Source organism: Sipha flava, unplaced genomic scaffold (assembly GCF_003268045.1).
Source record: "Sipha flava isolate LNK unplaced genomic scaffold, YSA_version1 233_pilon_pilon, whole genome shotgun sequence".
NCBI classification, from domain to species: Eukaryota; Metazoa; Arthropoda; class Insecta; order Hemiptera; family Aphididae; genus Sipha; species Sipha flava.
Genome location: NW_020272873.1, coordinates 58602 through 82228, shown reverse-complemented (window position 1 = coordinate 82228; position 23627 = coordinate 58602). Strand labels below are relative to the sequence as shown.

The following is a 23627-nucleotide window of genomic DNA, read 5'->3' as shown; positions in this document are numbered from 1 at the left end:
TGTAATTCTTATTTTCGCGTTATGATACGATCACAGTAAACATATGATAAACTAAGAAGCATATAAAATTATTCAATTAAAACACGTATACTTCCTATCATCAACTGAATTTATATGGGTTGATTTTAATTTGTATAAATACACGCACGTGCACACGCGCACAGTTAAAATCGAAAATGACTCTCTAAAAAAACGCATACAGTGACGGTGCTAGAGTTTGTGAGACCCTGGGCAAAATAAATGTTGGGTCTTATAATTTATATTAATAAATTATTTTAAATTCAGTTAAATCTAACCTAACCTAACCTAACGCGGGGTCTTAATTATAATTTAAGGCGCGAGGCCCTGGGCAATTGCCCCTATTGCCCACCTCCTCGCGCCGTTCCTGAACGCATATATATGTATAAATATTAGTATTGAATACGAAATGTGTTTCAGATATTTTTCTCTCCGCCGGAACTTTAAAAAAAAAGTTAACCCAAAAATTGAATCGACACTAAAAAATCCATCACATTTATATTAGCTTAACATTTTTAGAATTAACTTATTTATATTTACAAATGTTAGTTAAACATATAATATAAATAAATCTCAGTTTAAAATAATATAATACCATTAATTTATGATAGTACTGTGGCGTATTACTGTATGAGTAATAGAGTGGGAGTATCAAATTAATATTGTAAAATTAGATGTTACTTAATGACTTGTATTTACGTATAGGTTATCTTATAAATTATATATTTTAAAGGCTCATATTGGTAAGTTCGTATTAAATCAGTTGAATTTCTTTCATTAGCATCTCCTATGTACAATATTATATATAAATATTATTGAAGTTGGTACCGGATTGTTTGAATATATTAATCAGTAAGACCCATTTCATGCGCTCAGGCGTCAGTTTAACGACAATACTCGTCGAAACAGGTCTATTCAAAGATGGGAATTCTTTTTTGGAAACGTGATAAGTCGTCGAGTACTGAAAACGAGTGAGTTCATATTTTAAAATAAATTTTATAAAATCTCAACAATTATTAATTCTTATAATTATTTATTTAATTATAAATTATTAGTATAAATTATGCTTGACGAAATATAATATTTAACGTGCAAATTTTTACCAGATTTTTACGAACAGATATTAACAAAAAAAATCATTTTTTACTCTCGTGCAGTTTGAAGACAAATTATTATTAAAATATTGATTCTATGACGATTATTTTTTTTTTTTATTTTAAATACTTCCCCGTGTACATTTTAACAAATATGTTTATATTTAGTTTTTAAATTTTGAAAAAAAACTTTTTCTGGTGTTTATCTTGGGAATTAAAAACGGTTGTAATAAAAAAAATTAATTAATCTTATAAACAATGAATGTATAGTTATTTGGTAGGTCGATTAATATGGAAACTGGTTAATTTTACTTGGGTTTCGGTTTACGGGTTAAACAAGATTTATGTTTTTTCGAGTTTCAGTTAATTTATTTATATTGAATTAATTTTAACGAATTGAATTCCAATTTTGAAATAAAACCTGGTAAAATTGTTCTGCGGGTTTTGGTTTTAATGAAAAACCGAGTATATATATTTATTTCGGACTTCGGTTTATACTCAGATTTAGATTTTTTCCTGGGTTTCAAAATCTGTTTAGACTTCCTAAAATACAGTTATAATTTACTGGACACTATTTTATAGGTAAGATTTTTTATGTTTTGTTTCAAAGTTCTGAATATCGATTATCTTATAAAGTAAAACCTCGATAAGACGGAATCGCTTGGGATCATGGCATTTTTTTGTGTTAAAGGGGTTTCCATCTTGACGGGGTTAGTTAACTATATGTAATTTAAAATGGGACAAAAAAAAATGTTCCGCAATACCGGGGTTTCCGTCTTACCGAAGTTCCGTCTTATCGAGGTTCTACTTTATACTACTTGGTATACAAATTTTATTATATTTTTACTCTATTATAGTTCGTAACATTTATCGGTTTATGTACTCGTTATTTATTACCGATGTTCGTAATCATAAACATTAATATAGATATTGTGCTCATAATATTATTATTCTTATCATATTTTATGGAATTGTTTTATGATAATTAAAATATTCTTATAATTGGGGGAATTTTTCACGTTAAGGGAGTTTTTTTTTGAAATGTTGTCGATTAACATATTACATTAAAGTTTTTTTGTTCAAATAATAATAATCACACCTACTATCAATGACGGCATCTGGGGGGGAGCATGAGGGTGCAGTTGCACCCACGACAATTTTTCTAGGGGGGCAAAAGTATCATTTTGCACCCACAGACAACAGTCAAAAATATTATATTATATTTTAGTTATTGAATTGCAAATGTTAACAATAGTAATATAATGTAATTTTAATTATAATATATGTTACTAACAGTAATTGTTTTTTATTATTATTTATATTAATAAAAATAGGTTCCTTATATATTTATAAGTTATAACTAATATTTACAATTATATATTATACTAATTGAAATATATAATAAAGTTTTACAAAAAAATTTTTTTATTACTTTTGTAATAGTAGTAGTTAAATATTAGGTGACGTGGAGAAACACCCCCCCCCCACCAACCGGTTTGTGAATCACCATAAACGTTTGCACCCACATGAGTTTCTACCAAGTGCCGCTTATGCCTACTATAATTATGTAATATGTGATTCAATAAATGCATTTTTTATGTATCGGTACCTAGTATGTTTAACTTTCAGATTATGAGTTTAGCTAAAAATGCTTTGTTTTCACTATCATGTGTTTTTTTTATTTTTACATATACATCTATTGCTTATGAAATATAGGTTGAGAAGGGGATGTTTTTTTTTCTTAGCTGGGTCGCAAAATTCCTTAATACGTCTCTGAATATAGAATGTATTTATACATAAATATGTAAATATGTCAAAAATCATAGATCATTTTTCAAACACATATACTGACTATTTAATACAATTTATTTATATTTCTAAATAATACTTAATAATAACTGTATTTTTGTTTATTGTTTATTATACATTTATAGTTTTTCCATAATAAAATTGACCTTTACTTGGAACATTTTTACAATCACGGCAATTAATTATAACTATTTTTAAATATATTCATGCTATACATCACAGTGGTATATGTTTTTTATAATTTTGTTTTTTAGCCCTCTCTTAGGGAAAACGAATCAATCAAAAAAGAAATGGTTTCGGCTGTGTAATGTGCTACTCTTATTATTATTAATAATCATCTTATTCTTCGTAATCCAATATATATTTGGTACAAAAACGGAGGTAAACATTTTTAATCTAATAATTTCAACTTATGTGAATTTATTATTTAAACGAATTTATTTTGCATTAGAAAAAACAGCCAATAGCACTGAAAAGTTTGGCGACAATTAATAATGATTATTTCAAGAAATGCGCACCATCCGTGACATGTGATTCCAATTCAAAATATAGAACAATCAATGGATCCTGCAATAATTTACAAAATCCTATTTGGGGTGCAGCAATGACTCCTTTTTACAGATACATAGATCCAGAGTTTAGCGACGGTAATATTCTATTGTTATAGATTTAATAACTATAAATATTTCTAACTTACTGCGATTTAATGTAATATTATCACAGATAAATAGGAACATTTTAATAAACAGTTTTATTCCATATTCAAATCTATAAATTAATTTATCTATCATATGTTATTGTAAATTTAAACATAAATAATTTTTGTTGTTGTTATCTACCAACATTTCAGATGGCTGCCTTAAAGTTTATATTTCTTCAATAAATAGGTGAAATGCAATTAAAAATGACTTAATGTACTTTGTCATAGTAAAATATATTATTTTAAACGCTTCGGTGCCGTGACTGACAACACACATAAAAATAATATGATATGAAGGGCTACGAGGAAAAACGATAATAGTAAAAAAAAGAAAATAGTCTGACAATTATAACATATTGTCATTTGTTTTAAAAATTAAATTAAATTTTTTTTTATTAATTTTATAGAAAATTTTTTGTATTACAATAATCAATTTTTTAAAATTAGTTTGTAATTTATCCCTTCATTTTTCGGGTTCTGAAACTTTAAAACTTTTATACTCAACAGTATAGGAATATTAACTATTAACATTTTTTCCCCGTAATCATTCCAATGTATTAACATTTATACATGTTTGGTTGTCCATGATACAATTAATGATAACAGCATGTATGTGAAAGTGCATCTATAGTCAAATGTACTTCATCTACGATACGTAGTTCCACCTCAGTGTAGAGTAACATCTAGTAATAATCTTTTTGTAAAAATATTTATATTGTAAATCTCTGAACTAGAATTTAAAATAAAAAATTTTAGAATAATAATATGGTTATTATATCAGTTATAATATGCATTAAAAATATATATTTAAGGAATTTCAAAGTTCCGGTTGCAATCCGATGGAAGTAATTTACCAAACGCTCGTCATCTTACTATAAAACTGTTCCAGAATAACACGATTGCTTATGACTGGAAATACAACGAACTCTTAGTGCCATGGGGTCAATTCATAACACATGATATGGCTTATTCAGCGGTTAACAGTGTGAATTCATCTTTCCCGGGTAAGAATATTTATGTTTTAATAACGTCATTGATTGTGTAGATAATACACCAGTAAATTAAAATTATAATATTTATTATATTGTGAATTTATTAAAATAATTGACTTTAATTGTGAAAAATAAAAATAATAATTTTTTCGCAACAATACTGTCATTTGAGTTCTGATAATATAATGGTTGATTTAAAGGTATGATAGATAATTGTATAGCATATTATTAAAATTCGTAATGAAGTTTATAACAGATCGACTTACAATAGTTATAATATAGTTTTCAGTATACTTTTACCCGGGAATATTAAATTGAAATTGTTTTAATCGTTAAGTAATGTAGAAGTATTAAAATTACAGTAGATATTTAAAAAAAGTAAAAAAAAAACAGTTCCATAGTAAAGTTTATCATCAATCCTGATAAAAATATGTTCAGAATCAAGGTTTAAAACCGGTAACCGCTTTGTAACGAAAACCGGTAAAAAACCGTAAATTTGAGAACCGATAACTGCTTTTAGTTTTGGAATGGTGGAAGCTTTTATTGGTTATCGATAATCAAGGTAAATATCTAAATATTAACATCAAAGCGATTACCTCGTATTTTTACCCGACTGCGGAAGAAAGAGGGTAATGTGTTTAGGTGTTATTAATTCCGGTTTTATAACCAAAACTTATTCCCGACCAAAATAACTAACGATTTTTTTGTGGCATTAATACTTGAATTATGTCATGATTACATAATACTATTATAGTTGAATTTAATTTTCCACCTATTTTTAAATATTTTTCCTCAATTCATGACCGTCGAGTATTGCTTATATGTATATAATTATATATATGATATTCACAACAGATAAAAAATACTCGACGGTCATTAATATATATATATATATATACGTATAACTATACATTTATAAATACTGTCATAAACGTCGTCGTCGTAACGCGCTGATTTCTATTACGAAATAGTTGATGGAATAGAGGCTTAGTTCATTTAGTATTTAAGATATTTTAATACTGTCATCATCATAATATCTGCTCATCCAGGTTTTGAGGTACTGTATTATATACAATTTAACCAAAAAGTTCAGTGGCAATGTATCAATTTTAGTATCATCTTAGAAAATTATTATATTTAATTTCGGTTTTTACCATTATATATAAGAAAATTATAACAATAAAATTGTTTTATTCAATTTAGTTTGTTGATTATCATTATCTTGATCATAATATGTTTTAAACTTTAAAGCAGTTTGAAAAAATAAATATTGCAATTGAGTGAAATCGACCAAATTAAAGCATGTTAAGTTTTTGATTTTGTAATAATTAATGTTATATTATCCACCCATAAATTGCCTAAATAAACTGTTTTAAAAATATGATTAAAAAATTCAAAAATACGATTTTTAAAAACCGGTTTTAACCGGTAACCAATTACCAAAATCTTATCATCGGCTTTTAAACGATTAACGGTTATCATAGTTTTTGAAATATACTTAGAGAAACGGTTACCGGTTACCTAAATATTAAAAATTAAACGATAACCGGTTACCGGTTTTAAAAAATTTTCGGCTCCTATCGGAGCCGATTATCAACTTTATTAGGAATGATTTTAAGCCCTGTTCAGAATTCTTACCAATAGTATTAAAATTAATACCAATAATTAATTAAATAATTAATAATATTAAAATAAGAGTTTTTTTCACTGAAAAAATAACATTTGCCTTTAATGCAGCTAATACGAAAATAATATATAGTTTACTAACCATTTTGCATACCGTTCAGATGCTCTAAATCATTGTCAAGACAAGAATCAACCGGTTGAATGTGAAGCGGTTATCAGATTATTTCCAGATGACCCGGTTTACGGAAAATACAACTTAACCATTTTGAAATTTATGCGCCTCGTCACTTCGGCCAACTATAGTTGTCCTTTAATTCCTTCTACTGTCGTGAGTGTTTTTTATCGATTAATAAATTAAATACTATCATTTATGACTTATTTATACTTTTCTTGCGTGTTACTTTTACAGCTCAATCAAAATACGCATTTTATCGATGCCTCGAATGTATATGGTTCTGATTCTGAAACGGCAACAAAGTTACGTCTCTTTAAAGGAGGAAAATTGCTTGATCAACGTATAGGAAAAGAATCGTATTGCCCTCAAAATCCAAGTGCAATCATTAAAGTTGGAAATAAGACCGAAGAACCGATATCATTTTTTGCAGGTAACTGACAATTTATAAACAGTAGTTTTATGTTGTTTTATATTTGTTGCTACTAAATTAATAATTTGTATTTTTCTTCCAAAATCGAAAATAACATTTTAATTTCAGTCATAAAATTATATAATCAAGGTTAGACATTTACTTAAAAAAACTTATGAATTTTAATTTAATCGATTTTATCAATTTAGTGGAACTAGGAAATTATCTTATTAACGTTTTAGTCACTTTTAGTGTCTCGATTATATTAATAAAGTAGTGCATCCGTGGTTATTGCATTGCATACACTAAACGCCCAAAAAAATTTTTATTAGCCATCCATGTTATATACTATGTACAAAACATTCATAAACTGTATTAATTTAGGAGACGTCAATGTCAATCAGAATCTAGGAATCGCGTTGTTTCAAAATCTATTCTTGAGGTTTCACAATTATATTGCCGACAAGTTACAAAAAGATCATCCTACATGGACAGATGAGATGGTATATCAAGAAACTCGTAGAATCGTCGCCGCTGTCGTTCAGATAATTACCTACGAGCAATATTTGCCAATTATTTTAGGTGAGCTCCTACAAAAATATCATGACTAATTGTCGACGGTTCATGGTTAATGTTCGCATTTATTTTAGGTGAACAATATATGAAAGAATACGGGTTGAACAGAGAAACAAATTATGATCCATCGATTACCGTCGCTATGGCACAAGAGATGACTAGTGGTGCTTTTCGATTGCTTCACAGCATGATTCCTGCCCAATTTAAGTGCGTATTAAATATGATACATTGACGAAATATTTATGAAATTTAGTGTTACAATATTTTATTTTACTTATTATAGTAATATATGATAAAATAATACATTATTAAAGTATGGCGTAGCTATCAAGGTCCTATAAACGTTCATTGGCAATATTTTAGTTTTAGATTCTGTTTTTTTTTTCATAATTATCAATTGACGAATTGATAGGTAAAGCTATTTAGTTATTTTATTGCTTGTCTTAATACTGATCTTTATTTTATACCCTGTGCGTTCTTTTACCTTTTATTTTTGAAGGATTACAGCAAGATTATAACTTAAAAAATTTGACAATGTCAATATAATATGTACGTTTTAATAAAAATTATCTATGATTCTGTATAATTAAAGAATTAAAAAATATATTGTGTCGATTACATACCTACATGAATGGTAAAAGTTTTAACTAGAATTAAGATTTTCAGATATTTTAGATGATTTAAAATATTAATAAATTAATAAGTTAATGTATTATATTTTCACTTTCAGGTTTTTATAAAATTCAACTTTTTAGGATCTATATAATATTTGTTATATTTCATTTTTTACAGTTATATGTCTAAAAATTACACCACATATGAGGTTGAAAAACCATCAGAGTCTTTTTTGAGACCAGATACTCTGATTAATAATGTTGATGGGTTCGTCAGAGGATTAATTGAAACTCCTGGACGTAAAACCAGACCAGAATACAATCACCTTGTAATAACTTAATCAATTTTAAAAGAAAATTCTGATTGTAATTTAATTTATTTTTGTTTAAAGATATCAAATATTGTTATTAAGTCTGCATTAGTTAATACTACTGGATTTGACTTGCAATCTTACGATGTACAACGCGGTCGGGATGTTGGTCTCCCACCATACACTAAAATAAGAACACTCTGTGGATTACCAAAAGTAAAATCATTCGACGATTTATCTGATTATATACCATTGGAAGTAAGTATATCATATATAAGTAGTTAATAATGTTAATCGAATTTAATTATTGTAAATGATTAATATTACTAATATGCTTTATTTTAATTACATTTATTTTTTCTCTAGAAAATTGAACAGTTAAAATCATTTTATAAATCAGTTCATGATATCGATACTCTTGTTGGAATGTTATTAGAAAATAGAATAAACGGTTCTATGGTCGGTCCAACGGGTAGTTGTATAATCGCTGATAGTTTTCGTCGAATAAGAAATGGTGACAGGTTTTTTTATGATGTTCAAGGACAACCCGGAAGTTTTACTTCAGGTCTGTAAAATAAAATAAAATTACCATAATGAAGAGAATTTGAAGAAATTTGATGTAAATTTTATTTTTTATTTTTTATTTACTAGCAAACAATTAAAAAAGAAAATAATTCAATTTCCGTAAATTTTCTTTTTGAATCATTATAAGAATTATTCAGGCTTTAATAATATAATTGTTATAGTTAGGAATTATCAAGTTCTTATTTTTACTCTTGATAATTTTTTAGCATTTTTTGGCATTTTATTTCGTTATAATATCAGAACAACAAGTCATTTTAAGTATCAATTCCGTTTACTAATATCATTATAATTTATCATTAATTTTGAATACTATAAAATTCAGATCAGTTAATTTTGTTTAGAAAAATAACTAATAATTGCTAATTTTAAATATTTTGATATTCAGATCAGTTATGTTCGTTGAAAAAAATATCGCTTAGTCATATCATTTGTGCAACATCGAATGTAGATCACGTTCAAATGGATACATTTAGCTTAATCGATCATATGTAAGTAAATACGCAATTTTTAAATTTTTATTTGTAAATTAATTAAACGTGATTACATATTTTTAGACGATTGATGAAACTCAAGCCCAACTGCACAATGTACAAAATTGACTTAAGTGCGTGGTGAATAATTATTACAAAACGATCAAATAATGTCACGACAAATATTTATTATTTATATAGTATAAGACTGTTTAAGGTCTTATATGTACATGTATTAGATATTTTATGAAAGTTTGTAAAGCAACATAAATAAAATTATGTTTAGCATACAGTTAATAATGGTGATGTACTAATTTATAATTTTGTATGTATTATAATATAACTTTAAGTATAGTTAATTTATGTATTTTTATTTTTAAATACACAGTTATCTCATGGCCTAATCCGTATGTATCGTCATTATTAGAATAATATATGTCTATCCGTATACAATGGCAAGAATATGCCAATATTTTGTTTATTCAACAAATAAAGAAATGTTTTATTTATAAATAAAGGCTTAATAATAAGGTTTACTCTAATCTTAAAGCTTTTTTTTATTCGATCGTATTGAAACGCTATATGTTATACCAAGGGCGTATTTGAGTTGTGGTCATGAGGGGGGAGGGGGTGAAACTAATTTTTCTTCAATACAAATTTAAAAATAATTTACAGTTAATAACCTACAGCTCATGTTTCTATTATAATGATAACATATTATAATGATAGACTAGTAATTTATATTCTTAATTATTTATACATTATATTTTTTTAAATAAATCAATGTATTATATTTAAAAAAATACGAGCCATGGGGGGGAGGCGAATGCCCCCTTCGCCCTCCCTCAAATACGCCCTTGTATTATACGCTATTGAAACTATGTACTTGAATATTTTTATGGCTAGGGAGGGTGCCCTGACACTACCTTCTATTGTTTTTAATGCAAAACATCTTATGTGGTGGGTTAGACTGGCTGTTAATATGCCTACAACATATTTTTCTTGCTTTTTGGTTTGCAACATTTTTATATATTTGGTCAATGTTAAATTGTTCAATGTGCTCTCTTTCAATATTTAAAATTGAAATATTATTGAGTTTTTTTTTTTGGAAATCGTAGTAATTAAATAATTCATGACAAATCTTAATGTTGAAAATGATCATAAATGTAAAAATATAATCAATATTTTAGATAAAATTTCAATGTAGGATTACAAGACTTTTAAAAAATTAAAAAAGAATATAAAAAAAATATGAACAAATGCAATACAGAATTAACAACAGAGGCCTAATAACTAACGAATACATAGACTTATTGAATTTACAAGTAAGTAAATTAAAAAATAAAGAAATGGACGAAATAAAAAAAAAATAACGAAAAACACACTGAATAATAATTATTATTGTTAAAAATAAACCAACTCATAGAAGAGGTTAAACGCATGAATAACATAACAAATATTAAAATCAGAACAGTAACATAAACATACTATGATTCAAGAAATCACTCCACATGTAACCTGATGCTAACATACATCTACTCAGACAAAAACCATTCAATTTTACCTTAACAAAATCACATAAGATAACAAATTTTAAAAAAACCAAATAAAATATGAGGACATACTTTATTTTTATTTTTTTTAATAATGAGAACTATAGCATTAAATAATATCAACATAGTAACAATAAAATGCTGGTCACAGGAAACATAAGATACATCAAAAAGTACTGTATATTCATGTTACAATAGGTTAGTTCAGTATAACATTTTAGAATACAAGAAAACAATTGTAAAATAATCAATACTGTTAACTAGCATGTAAACAATAATTATGTTTAGCCAGGTTGAACGAATTTATAAAAGGGAGAAGACTTATAAATAAAGGGTTTTCTGTGGTAATCGTGGACTCGGCCACTTTAAGAAACATATCAATTACCTCTAGTGTTACCTTAATTGTGTTTGCACGTATCTATACGTATGATTTGGTTTGACGTATATGACACTACATAGCTACTCGATCTCAGTGTATAGAATTCGTTTTTCACAGTTACTTATAACCAGAGTTGGGATTTTATAGCACTTAAAATTGCATAAATATGCGCTATAATATTACCTTAAAAATCGCTAAATAAGCTCTAAAAATATGCAATAAAAACAACAAAAAAAAAAGGAAATTTATTATTTAATAATTTTATACGAGCACACGAGATGAATGTGGACTGTATAAAGCGAATTCTACACTCGTTCGTTGATAATCGGCTATTAATAGATTTAATAGAAATCGACAAAAAAAACCAACAAAATCAGCCGATAAAAAAAATTAGAACCAAATAACTAAAATGAAATTATTGTATTATACTATATCTATCTATATATTATCGCTGTAATTGTACAGAGTTGCATCAGCGTAATCGGTCTATTTACTTAATCTATACATTTATAATTTTATTTAAAATTAAAATTAAAATTTTGAATTTTGAAAATTCGATTAACAAAAATCAAAAAACACGTTTACCAAAATAAAATTTCATAAAATATGTCCGATTTTGATTAAAACACAGGTAAAAGGCAAAAAAGTCTCAAAAAATCCAAAAAAAACACTATAAACTAAAAAACGCAAAATATGCAAAAAAAGCAAAATAAAATTTATTATTTGTGTTCTCTGTATCATTAAACACATTTATAGCTTACTCTGCTATTTTTTAAGCATCTCATAAAAAAAATGCAAATGCTATAAAATCCTGACCCTGCTTATAACTATATATTGCCTTTATTAATTGTTATTAATGTAATTTGTATATTCATGGATTGAACAAAGATACAAAAATTTATATAAAATTAAATAAACATATTATTTTTCTGAAAAATGAAAAAAAAAAAAAATGAAAAGTCGCGATCGACTCTAACTAATGTCGCCATTTACCTGTTAGCCATATCTTCTATAGATTACTTTTACTACACTGGACGGCAAATGAAAACGATACTTTAGGTGCAAAAATCATTCGATTGATATATTTTTAGAAAATTCATTATAACTAAATATTGGGTGGTCAACAGCACTAACCATCATGCGGAAAAGGGTTAATACGGCCGTAATTTCGGAGGTTAGATTGGGTTCATATGTATTTGTTTTTGACCCATCATTTTAATTTTTTTAATTTGGGCATTTAATAATTATATATTTTGTAAACAAGGAATATTTTTTTTTGAAAAATGTCTAAATATTTTGTTTTTATTTATACCTACCATATATTTTGGTTTTGTCATATTTATTTTCTTTAATAAATCATCTTTTTATGTATACATTTTCTATAAGAAGTTTGTTTTTAGGTATGTACCGGATATTATAATATTATTTTGCTTGCGTCATCATGAAAAACGCCGGTTGTTGTACAGTTAAAATTAAAAAATTACGATTGAAGTAACTTAGATGTTTTTATATGTTATACTTATTTATATGTTTTTCATCTTTGAATGAAATTAAATAAATTTACGAGCAGAGTAAAATTATATAAAAATATATTCTGCGTTTATTAATTATTTATTGTATCACTTCCTAACTTTCTAAAACATAATGTTATTCCATATTTCACTCAATCATAATTCGTAAATACGAGTTAATATTTGTATAATACATTTTATAAATTTCAAAACCTCTACTACTTACATGTTTTAACTATTGCTTTTTCAATCGGTTTTAGTCTAAATATTACCAAATCAGATTTGTAGACCTTTGACTGTGATGTAATTTTCAATTATGATTGTCATTATACTTAAGCTTTATTTTGTGTAAAAACATTTTTCATGCAAATTTCATTTTAATTAAAAATTAAAAAAAATATAATTTGTACAATTTTAAGTATGTTTTTTTTTTTTTTGAGAAATAAAAAAATTTAATCTGTATAATTTTGAGCAATTTATATTTGAATTGAAATCCAAAAATAACAATATGCAACATATTTATTCGTTTGAGAAGACTACCTTGGTGTTACTCTTACAAATTTAAAAAATAAATATGTTTTCAAAAGACGGTTTTAAGAAAATTACTTTTGGCGATTTGAATAGAAGTATAGGGCGATATCAATAAAGATCTCACGATGATAAAAACGTGTAAATATATACAAGATTGATCTTTTTACATTAGGTTGCCTTTCATAGGCGCAACAAGGGTAAAAAATCTAGGGGAGGGGACTACAGCCCTCCAACCAAAACTTAAAATAACCTGTATATTACTCCTACTCTTATATACCATGTTAATATATTTTAGATTCTTAGCCAAATTGGATTTACTGCAATATGTCTTTTTTTGTATGTGACACTATTGTGACATTATATGCTGTATACAGTATGCCATGTATGATATGTAATATTTATGGGGAGGATAAATTTTGGTCTGGGGAGCTAAGTCCCCGAGTTGTGCTTATGTTGCCTTTTAGTTTCTACTCAGTTAAAATTGTTCTGTTAATTCGATTACTTATACAAATTGTACATGTAATCACCCTGTTTGGAATTAATTTTTTTTGGAATGCCATCAAATTAATGTTGCATATGTAATGAATGTACAACAAGTGTAATGGAAGATTGGTAAATAAATGTTTATAATCAATATATGTTACTCACGATGATACGGCGTTTAAGCCCGCAGCTTTCATCTTACGTATCCGGTCTCGCCAATATGGTCTTGGCACTCGGAAATAATGAAGTGACCCCGAAGCGTATCTAAATACTTTATCGTCTTTGATGAATTCGTTTTTTTCATAGTCTATGTAAAATTTCTGGACACCACACTGGAAATCCGTGCAGGTATTAAGAGTAACATTTTTTTTTTTAATTTTTTTAATTTTTTTATTGTTTGAACAATAATACACTTACTACGCTGTCGAAATTGATAATTAATAACTTCAAAACTAACGTCAAAATAAAAAAAGAGGTAATCGTATACATTTTGCCGACGTCGATTCAAAATAATATGTCCAGCACTAACTGCAGTTATCTTAGACTTCGAATACTGATATTATATTTAATTATACTATGAATACTATGATAAGACTATCAATAATATTATAGTTATACGTAAGTAGTTTACAAAAGACGGGTGAAAGAGGGGGAAATATTATTAGGTAAATCTGCGTTGATTTCCAAAATAAAATTTGACTTTCAAAACTTATATTGAGGATTGCCCAAATATACACGAATAATATTTAATTACAATGGTATATTAAGAATAAATAAAATTATATTTTGTTAATTTCATCAGTGATCACTATAATTAACATCATTGATCGTTTTATTATTTTTTTTTAAATCTCACTCCTTGAAATAACCCCATAATAACATTCATGTATTTATATTTGTGTGCAAGAGAGACATTTTTTTTTTGTATAATCAGCCACTATAAATTAGACCATAAAATGATTTTTTTATTTATTTTTTCGTAGCTCATCAAGTAAAGCTCAAATTACTTCATTGACAAATGTTCCAGAATTAGTTTTACGGTTTATTGGATTTTCATTAATTTTTATCTCGGATCATAGTGTGTAATACAAAAATAATGTTATGAACTGTGAACTTTTAGATAATAATGGGAAATATTGTAAACTCAGAAGGAACATAAAAATATAAAGAAACGTTGATGAAACGAATTGAAAACCATAGGACTGCAAAATTATAAAGTTACCGGCTAAAGGTCATGTATAGTTATTAGCTTAGATAAATATTTCATTGAAATTCTCAAATAATTTAGCTGATATTATTATACCTGCAGCAAATTTCAGCTAAAAACAAAAAATAGGACGCTCTTATGTACTAGATAAAGGTATATTGTAAAAGGAAACCACGTGAAATTTTTCGATCACCTTTGAATCAGAAATTGACTTTGTAAAAAATTGAATCGAATTATGTAAGAAAATACTCGTTACTTTTTATCAATCAGTAAAACTATTTAATTCGTATCGAAGAAGTCATTGCTTGCTAAACGTTTAGATTGAACATTGAACAATATTGATAAAACACTACTACTTCCACAACACTTTTACCCCGATTTTATGTAAAATAAACTGATCTACCGACGAGTTTATCGATTTAATCTAATTAGTTACTAACGTAATATTTATATCGGAAAACATAAGTACACGAATTAAAGGAAAGAATCGCGTAAAGAACAGCGCTCTAACGTTCATTATATATTCATATATTTTTATATAGTGGTAAATTATTATTGTTTTCTTATAAATGTAATACTGTTGACATTTCGTTGCCATCACTTGGTTTTAAGATGGTTAAAATTTTCAAAAAAGTTGATAACTCTTCAAAATCCGAAACAGAGTAAGTATCAATTATTTTTATGTCCACGTAAAACTAGTAATACACAATAATTGTACACACGGAATGTTTACGGATGATCTTCTTGAATGCTTTCTTAAATCCTTTTGAAAAACATTTTCATATTTTGAAAAATGTTTATAAAATGTTATCATAAAATATATTTTTGTTTAGCCGTTTGCAACTTATATACACGTACATAAATTTAATAAAATAATGTATTTATTGAATACATCGAAATATTAAACATTTAAACTTTTATTTGATGTTTTCGAGTAAGAATAAATAATTAATAGCATTTGTTTAGTCGATTTGAACAAAAAACAACGATAGTGGTTAAAAAACACAAGAAAAAAAATTATTTTGTTTCAGACCGTTGCTCAACAATAAAAAAATTGTTCAACCGTTTTGTAAGAAAACGTGGTTCATTTTGTCGACATTGGTACTGGTGATCATTGTCGCTACAGCTGTAATTATTGTGATCTCGTCGTTACAACCGAAGGACAATCCTCCGAACGCTGGCAGTCCCGATCGAGACACGTATAATAATGTTGCGTCGGGATCAAAGTTAAGTCCGGTAAGTATCGGCACCAAACAGCAGCAAATCAGACTGACGAGTGTTGCAACGACCAACGGGGACTATTTCAAAAAATGTGCTCCCATTGTCGTTTGTAATGCGGGTGACAAATACAGATCGTACAACGGGTCGTGCAACAATTTACAAAACCCGAGCTGGGGCGCGGCTTTAACACCGTTCTACAGATTGGCGGACGCTGAGTTCAGTGATGGTAATATATTATTATCGAAAAAAAAAAAAATAAAAAATCGTCTACGGATAATCTCGTACCACGAGATCGTACGTGGTCGCCGATGATGTCGCCCAACAAATTATTACAAACGGGAAATCAAACCGATTATTTAATTAATATAGATATTTTAAAAATTCGGAGACATATCAGATAGTTTTTTAACATCCATATGGTACGATAAACATTTATGTTCAACTGTAGTTACCGGATAAAAGAGTGTTTAAATACTCATCGTAACTTCAACAGACTGGACTCGAGTAGACATCAGTTTCACTTTCAAAGTTTGATATAAATAATTCGTTTGAAATACACCTCAACATAATATAGCTCGTGAACAATTAGCGAAACAAGTAAAAACATATATATAAATAATTTTTCAATTTATCCACTGGTGTTACTGGAGTACAATCTTACGTTCTACCGTGTACGTATTCGGTTCCACATCGGTCTTAGTCCAATGGTACCCGAGTACAAGGTTGAGGTCTACCAATAGCCAGACCTAATTTTGTAGCTGGTGGGTGGTGAATGGTAGGTGTTCATATCAGTCTCGGTTGGTTCTGTATGGTCGCATTATAAGTACTTGTATACCATAAAAATCGGTACAAGGTTGTATAAAATTACTCTATCGAATTAATGACTACTGAGCGAACGCTCCTCAATCGGTATAACAGGGATGGATTGGGTGTATTTGATTAAATCGAAACTTGCCGTAGAATGGAAATGTTAGTTCAGCGCCACTGAGTTATGCAATAATGGAGTTTTTATATCTGCTACATATATGTAATTTATTCAGGTAATTATACGCTACGAGTTCAACTAGACGGAAAACCATTGCCTAGTGCTCGGCTGGTGGGCCTGAAATTGTTTTACATGAGAGACGTCCGGTACTCAGATCACAATAACAATGAGTTGTTGGTCCCATGGGGACAGTTCTTGACACACGACATCTCTTATTATCCAGATGATATTAGAAATGCAACTACACCAGGTACACGCAAAATCAATTACAATTAATAAATTAATTCCATTTGGTAATTTCAATGAAATGTATTAATTACATACAATATGTTAGTTAATTGAAAATTCAGTCTTTTTTATTTTTTTTCACATTTAAAATTTTTTGTTCTCTGTATACTAAGAACTACTTTCAATCATTGAATATTTTTATTTTTAATATAATCATTAGGCAACCATATAAAATGGCTGTCTGGAAAATTTGAAAAAAAAAATAATTTTTATATTTGTAGTGATATTTTTGTTGAAAACCATTGTAAAGATAGGTTAAATATTACATAAAAGAAAACTATATTTGAATGTTTTCTCTAGTTCGAGAGTTTTAATGACTGACTTTTGAATTAACATATTATACCTAAATGTAGTTATGTAAATGGTTTTTGTAATATACGAAAAAATAATCAATTTCGAAAATTGTTGTGTATCAACATGGCAAGATAAGGTGAGGTCTAAAGTATCTAATAATTATTTATTTATATCTTGAGGTATTATTTATGACTTGGATATTTTTTATGAAAAAAAATCGAATGAAATAATTATTTTTCCACATTGTGATGTGGTTTGTGAAAAAAATCCGTTATAAAAAATTTTAGGAAAGAATATAAATAGATTATAGGCCGTAAGTTGTTGAGTTGAGATATCAATGTTCATAAGTTATTAATCATAGTTGATTTACCGAAACAAATATTCTAAAAATTAATAAAAATGTGTTATATAATCCATAATCTATTTAATCAATGAATTAAATGAAAGTATATTCCATTTTTTTGATTTACAAGGTGATATTATATTATCTAGTCATATGATAATGAAAAATGTTTACGTTTTTGTTTTAATTTCAAATCATACTAATTATTATTATTTAATGAGATAATTTTAAATAATTTAAATATTCTATATTTAATATTAATTTTTAATATCTCAGCACAAAACTGCCGATTTGAAAAATAAATTGTATAATGTAAACTTCTACTAGTTTTACACAATCTTATTGCTTACCAACTTAAATTGTATGTTTGTAAATTAAGCTCATTTGGATCATTGTTTCGAAAAAGATAAATCCAAAATTCCCTCCGAATGTAAGGCTGCTATATTAATACCAAAAGATGATCCAGTATATGGCCCATATAATGTATCACTGTTCAAATTTGTTCGGTCGGCGACTTCTGTGAATTTTAGCTGTCCGTTAACACCTAGAACTATTGTAAGTTACAAAATGTATATTTGAATAGAGATATGTTAACTCTACATTATAAGTTATTTTTCCGAAAACATTTTTTAGGAAAGCTTAATATATATTAGATGTTTAATTTAAAAATATTTAAAACATGTTGTACCACTTTAGAGAAGTGAATCAATTCAATTTAAATGAACTTAAAATAAGTTCAATCAATAATTGTTAATAATATGATAGTCAAGCAATAATGATAAACAACAGTTTCTAATAAAATCATGAAAGTAAAAAAATAAACATATCCTGTAACATAAATAATGAACTTGTGGTTTCGTTTTCGAATACAAAATAATTTATGGATGAAACGTAAAAAACTGCAAACTAGTTTGATCATATAACTATTCAAATTTTACTGTAAAGAATATACTATAATTTTTTATTAAATTTGGTTCATATAATGTTTAAATGGTGCAGTGTTCTTACCTTCACTGTTATAACTTATCTCCTTCCACGTACTTTTAGTATTATTATGTTCAATATTCCATGATAAAACCCACTGCACAAACATTGGTCAGTATAATCCTTTAAATCGGCTCTTAGCCGAAGGTAATTCATCAAAATTGGATTTTTCCTTTAATAGTCTATCAGATCTTAATCAGTATCTCTACTCTGATTATTGATTGTTTTTTTTTTTTTTTTTTATTATTTATATATATTTTTTAAATTGTTAATTATTATATTGTACATTACATAAATTTATTATGTTACATGTCCAACTTACTCATATGTTATACTTATTGTTTTATATATTTTATACAGCCGTTAATTCAATAAAAATAAATAAAATAAAAAAATGTTCTTTGCCGAATCACCGAAATAGTAAAAATGAGTTACCATGAATTTGTTAAAACGTCTAAAAAATTATTTGGTATTCATTAAATTAATTAAATTTATTTGTAGTTAAATAGAAACACTCAATACATAGACGCGTCACATGTATATGGGTCCGACAAAAAGACAGCGGATAATCTTCGAACATTTAAAAATGGAAGACTTAAATCGCAGATTTTGAAGAATGAAGAATATTGCCCTCAAAATCCGAATTCGGAATTTAAAAATGGACCATTAGGACCATCTAAAGTTCAATTTGCCGCTGGTAAATCGAATGTGAAATCATATAAATTGAAAATATAAAATATTCTTTGTGTAGGTGATGTTAACGTCAATCAAAATTTGGCCATCGCATTGTTTCAAAATTTGTTCTTAAGATATCACAACCATCTTGCCGATGAAATGCAAAAGGTCAACCCGTCTTGGTCAGATGAGAGAGTGTACCAAGAAATTCGTAGAATCATGGGAGCAATTATCCAAGTTATCACTTATAATCAATTCTTACCGATAATTCTGGGTAGGAAAATTAATATATTTCATTATTTACTTATGAATGTATTATACTAATACAATTCAAATTAAATTATATTCTTTGAAAAAATATAATATCAATAGTATAATATAGATAGTTTAATGTCTTAATACGAACATAATCTGAAATAATATTAAATAATTCGAATAAATTTAACTAAAATTCTAAAAATTTAAATATTTGTTTGAAAATATTAATAATTTATCTCATATTTTACTAAAATATAAATTCACATGCAATATATCATTAACAATACTAGGGCTATGATTTCCTTTCACCAAATAAATATTTATATGGATGTTATACTTAAACTTAAATGTTTTATTTGCTTAAACATATATTTAAAAGTGGATATGAAACAAACAGGTAAATTAATTTTATTATTTATTCCAGGTGACGATTACATGAAAGAATATGGATTGACTGGTCCGACTACCTATGATCCTTCGATAAATTCAGCTTTAGCACAAGAGATGACCAGTGGTGCTTTCCGAGCTGTCCACAACATAATTCCTGCTAAATTTAAGTTAGTTGAAAACTTGTTTAAAAAAATTATGCAATGACTACAAAATAAAATTATATTTATTTTCTTTTTAAATTTTTTCCTCTTGGTTTCTAGTTTTATGGCCACAAATTATTCAATCGTTGATGAAGTAGAACCTTCTAGAGTGTTACTCAAGCCAGATTTACTTATAGGAAACTTTGACCACATGTTACGAGGGTTTTTGGAAACGCCTGGTCGAGCTCCACAACCATCTTATAATAACTTGGTAACTATTCTTACTACTGCTATACGAATTATAAACTATCACGTTTAAATTAATCCATATATTCTTAGATAACAAACGTTGTGTTCAAAATACCAAATCTGGACGGATATTCTGGTTTTGATTTAATGTCGTACGATATTCAAAGAGGACGAGACAATGGCCTTCCGCCGTACAATAAAATTAGACAAATTTGCGGATTGAAAAAAGCGATTGTATTCGATGATCTATCTGATTTAATTTCATTAGAGGTACGAAAAAGTTGCATTATTTTTTTATCTGCTTGGAATAACTCGAGAGTAATATTTTTATTTGCAGATTGATTTTTTAAATTAACCGCATGAAAATAAACCGCTGTTTGGTTAAAATTAAAAATCTCAAATATGTTAAATTTTGGAAATATATTTTTTATAAACAATAATACACGTTTTCTATTTTCGTGTGAAATGTACTGTAAGTAATATTTGTTTCGTCATAGGACATCGCAACATTAAAGACGCTATACTCCACAGTGCACGACATTGACTATCTCATCGGTGCTCTTTTAGAAAAGCCCAGAAACGGATCAATGGTTGGTCCGTCGACAGCGTGTATCATTGGAGACAGTTTCTATAGGTTTAAATCAGGCGATCGTTTCTTTTACAATATTCTAGGACAACCAGGAAGTTTCACCCCAGGTAAACAGAATTACGAACGCAATCGATAAATTGACTAGTTATTATGATAATCCATTTCAATATTTTTCTTCCTTCGTAGAACAAATTAAATCACTCGAAAAGATCACTCTCAGCCACGTTTTATGCTTGTCGTCTAATTTAGATCATATTCAAAAGGAAACTTTTAGATACGTTGACCATAAGTAAGTATAACTAATATATTTAAAAATTATGATGTTAAATTACATTGAATCTTTTTAGGTGGATGTCGAATATAAAACGCAGCTGTAGATCATATAAACTTGATTTATACCCATGGAAAGAAAACTAGTACCATGAAATGGTACAAGTCACATAAAAGACTAATGTAATTTTTTATTTGACCAAGCATTTAAAAATTTTGTAATCCTAAAATATATTTTTTTCAACCACATTTAATTTGTATTTTAATGATTTCAATATTTTTATTTTCAAACTTATTTTAATCGAATAGATACTAGATTTAATGTTTATCTCGATTATACATAATATAATTCATAAACCGTTTTCATTTTTACAAGGGGCTAATAACTAGCATAACATAAGTGGTGCAATTTTATTTTACAATTTTTCGTCAGTTTTTCATTAATAAAAATTATATTTTGTAATACTAAGTATTGAATTTTAAATCTTTCTGAATTTTTTATTGTATTATTAATAATTATTATATGTATCGTATAAGGATATATTTTTAATTAATTATTTATTTTCTTATATTGCTGATCGACACAATAATGCAAATTACAAGTAAAATTGTATGAGTGAGGCGCTGGATTCAAAATTCGGTCGGGGCGACCACATATCAACAAGTGCCGGATATAAAATATTAAATAGATAAAAATATTAAATAAACTTTATAAATACATATAATACTATTGTTTGGCACTCACCGAGAAAGAAAAGATAAGAGTAAAATACAAGCATAAAATATGTATATTGTTAACCATCAAAATGTCTATAACAATTAACGACCGATCAACCGACCAAAATAAAACTGCAACTACCCGATCGAGGTTGTGTGAACAGTGATTCCGATTTCCATTTTCATGTATAGCCGGGTCCAACGTGAGATACGACATGGTCGGATGATTACGTATGCACGTCAGACCCCGAGCCACGGTTGCTTGCGTGGAGAACCGACACCGTTGCCTCGGTGGGTAACTACAGTGGCGTATTAAAGGTTAATATATAAGAAGGGGGCAAAATAATTTTGCGCCCTTATGCATATTGATAAATAAGTAAGTAAGAATAAGAGAAAAAAATGTTCATGACTTCGCTAGGACAATAATTTTCTTCGATTTCACATTTATATTGTGTTTCAAACATTATTGATGTATAATTCCGATCTTATATTTTTATTTACATTTATAATGTAATTCATTATGTTGTAATAAAATCAATGTTAATATAACCTACAAGAATGTAATATAATTTAGGTACCTACATCCATAAATCATAATTCATATTTTTGTATCTGTTTACGTCATACGTCATACATCATGCGTCTGGGAAAAGTCAACAACCATATTAATATTATGATCAAAATTTAAAATAATTTTAAATTCAACGTTATTTTTATTGTATAGATAAATAAATAAAAACGTCGACGAAAAAATATTGATTGAATTATCTATGATATATAATATTATAATATATTTATTTAGAATCCATGTGAAAATCGTGAAAGTAAAATTAGCGAAAATCAAAATCGCGAAATATTTTAACAGCAAAAACATTAATAACGAAAAGAAAGAAATTATTTTCGTCAGTGGGTGACGCGGCACACTCGGTGACGGTGGTGTGTGTACGTGTCGCGAGTGCGGTGCACACCGTTATAAAAAAAAATTATAATAATACAAATAATGAAAAAATTATGAGGGTTACGTTGTATATCAGTAGCGTACCTGTGAGGAAGGGGCAATAGGGGCATTTGTCTCCCCCTCCCGAGAAGTTTTTTGATGCCATAATGCAAATTAATTGTTCATCTTAAATAATGTAAATCACGCCTTAATTTAAAAAAAAACGAAGAAATCGTTTAATTAT

At 27.4% G+C, this 23627-nt stretch overlaps 3 protein-coding genes across 3 annotated transcripts in view; 2 read left to right on the top strand and 1 right to left on the bottom strand.

Annotated features, from left to right (window-relative positions):
* Positions 1-14395, bottom strand: part of LOC112683728 (beta-galactosidase-like) — a gene marked incomplete in the record, with an annotated part of 44229 nt that extends 29834 nt beyond the window's left edge. The window contains 2 exon segments of the mRNA XM_025554884.1: positions 14002-14168; positions 14254-14395. Coding sequence (XP_025410669.1) covers positions 14002-14168; positions 14254-14325 — 239 coding nt within the window.
* Positions 808-9597, top strand: LOC112683727 (peroxidase-like). The gene is made up of 13 exons (XM_025554883.1): positions 808-989; positions 3176-3302; positions 3373-3568; positions 4434-4625; positions 6401-6567; positions 6649-6844; positions 7208-7405; positions 7474-7606; positions 8192-8342; positions 8406-8582; positions 8691-8889; positions 9295-9397; positions 9464-9597. The coding sequence occupies exons 1-13, from the start codon at positions 940-942 to the stop codon at positions 9522-9524; spliced, it is 1950 nt and encodes a 649-aa protein (XP_025410668.1). The 5' UTR covers positions 808-939; the 3' UTR covers positions 9525-9597.
* A 1028-nt stretch (positions 14396-15423) lies between the features above and the next one.
* On the top strand, positions 15424-21983 carry LOC112683730 (peroxidase-like). The gene is made up of 12 exons (XM_025554887.1): positions 15424-15705; positions 16075-16490; positions 17305-17499; positions 18554-18729; positions 19660-19855; positions 19910-20107; positions 20516-20648; positions 20742-20892; positions 20961-21140; positions 21368-21566; positions 21646-21748; positions 21807-21983. The coding sequence occupies exons 1-12, from the start codon at positions 15656-15658 to the stop codon at positions 21874-21876; spliced, it is 2067 nt and encodes a 688-aa protein (XP_025410672.1). The 5' UTR covers positions 15424-15655; the 3' UTR covers positions 21877-21983.
* The last annotated feature ends 1644 nt before the right edge of the window (positions 21984-23627 follow it).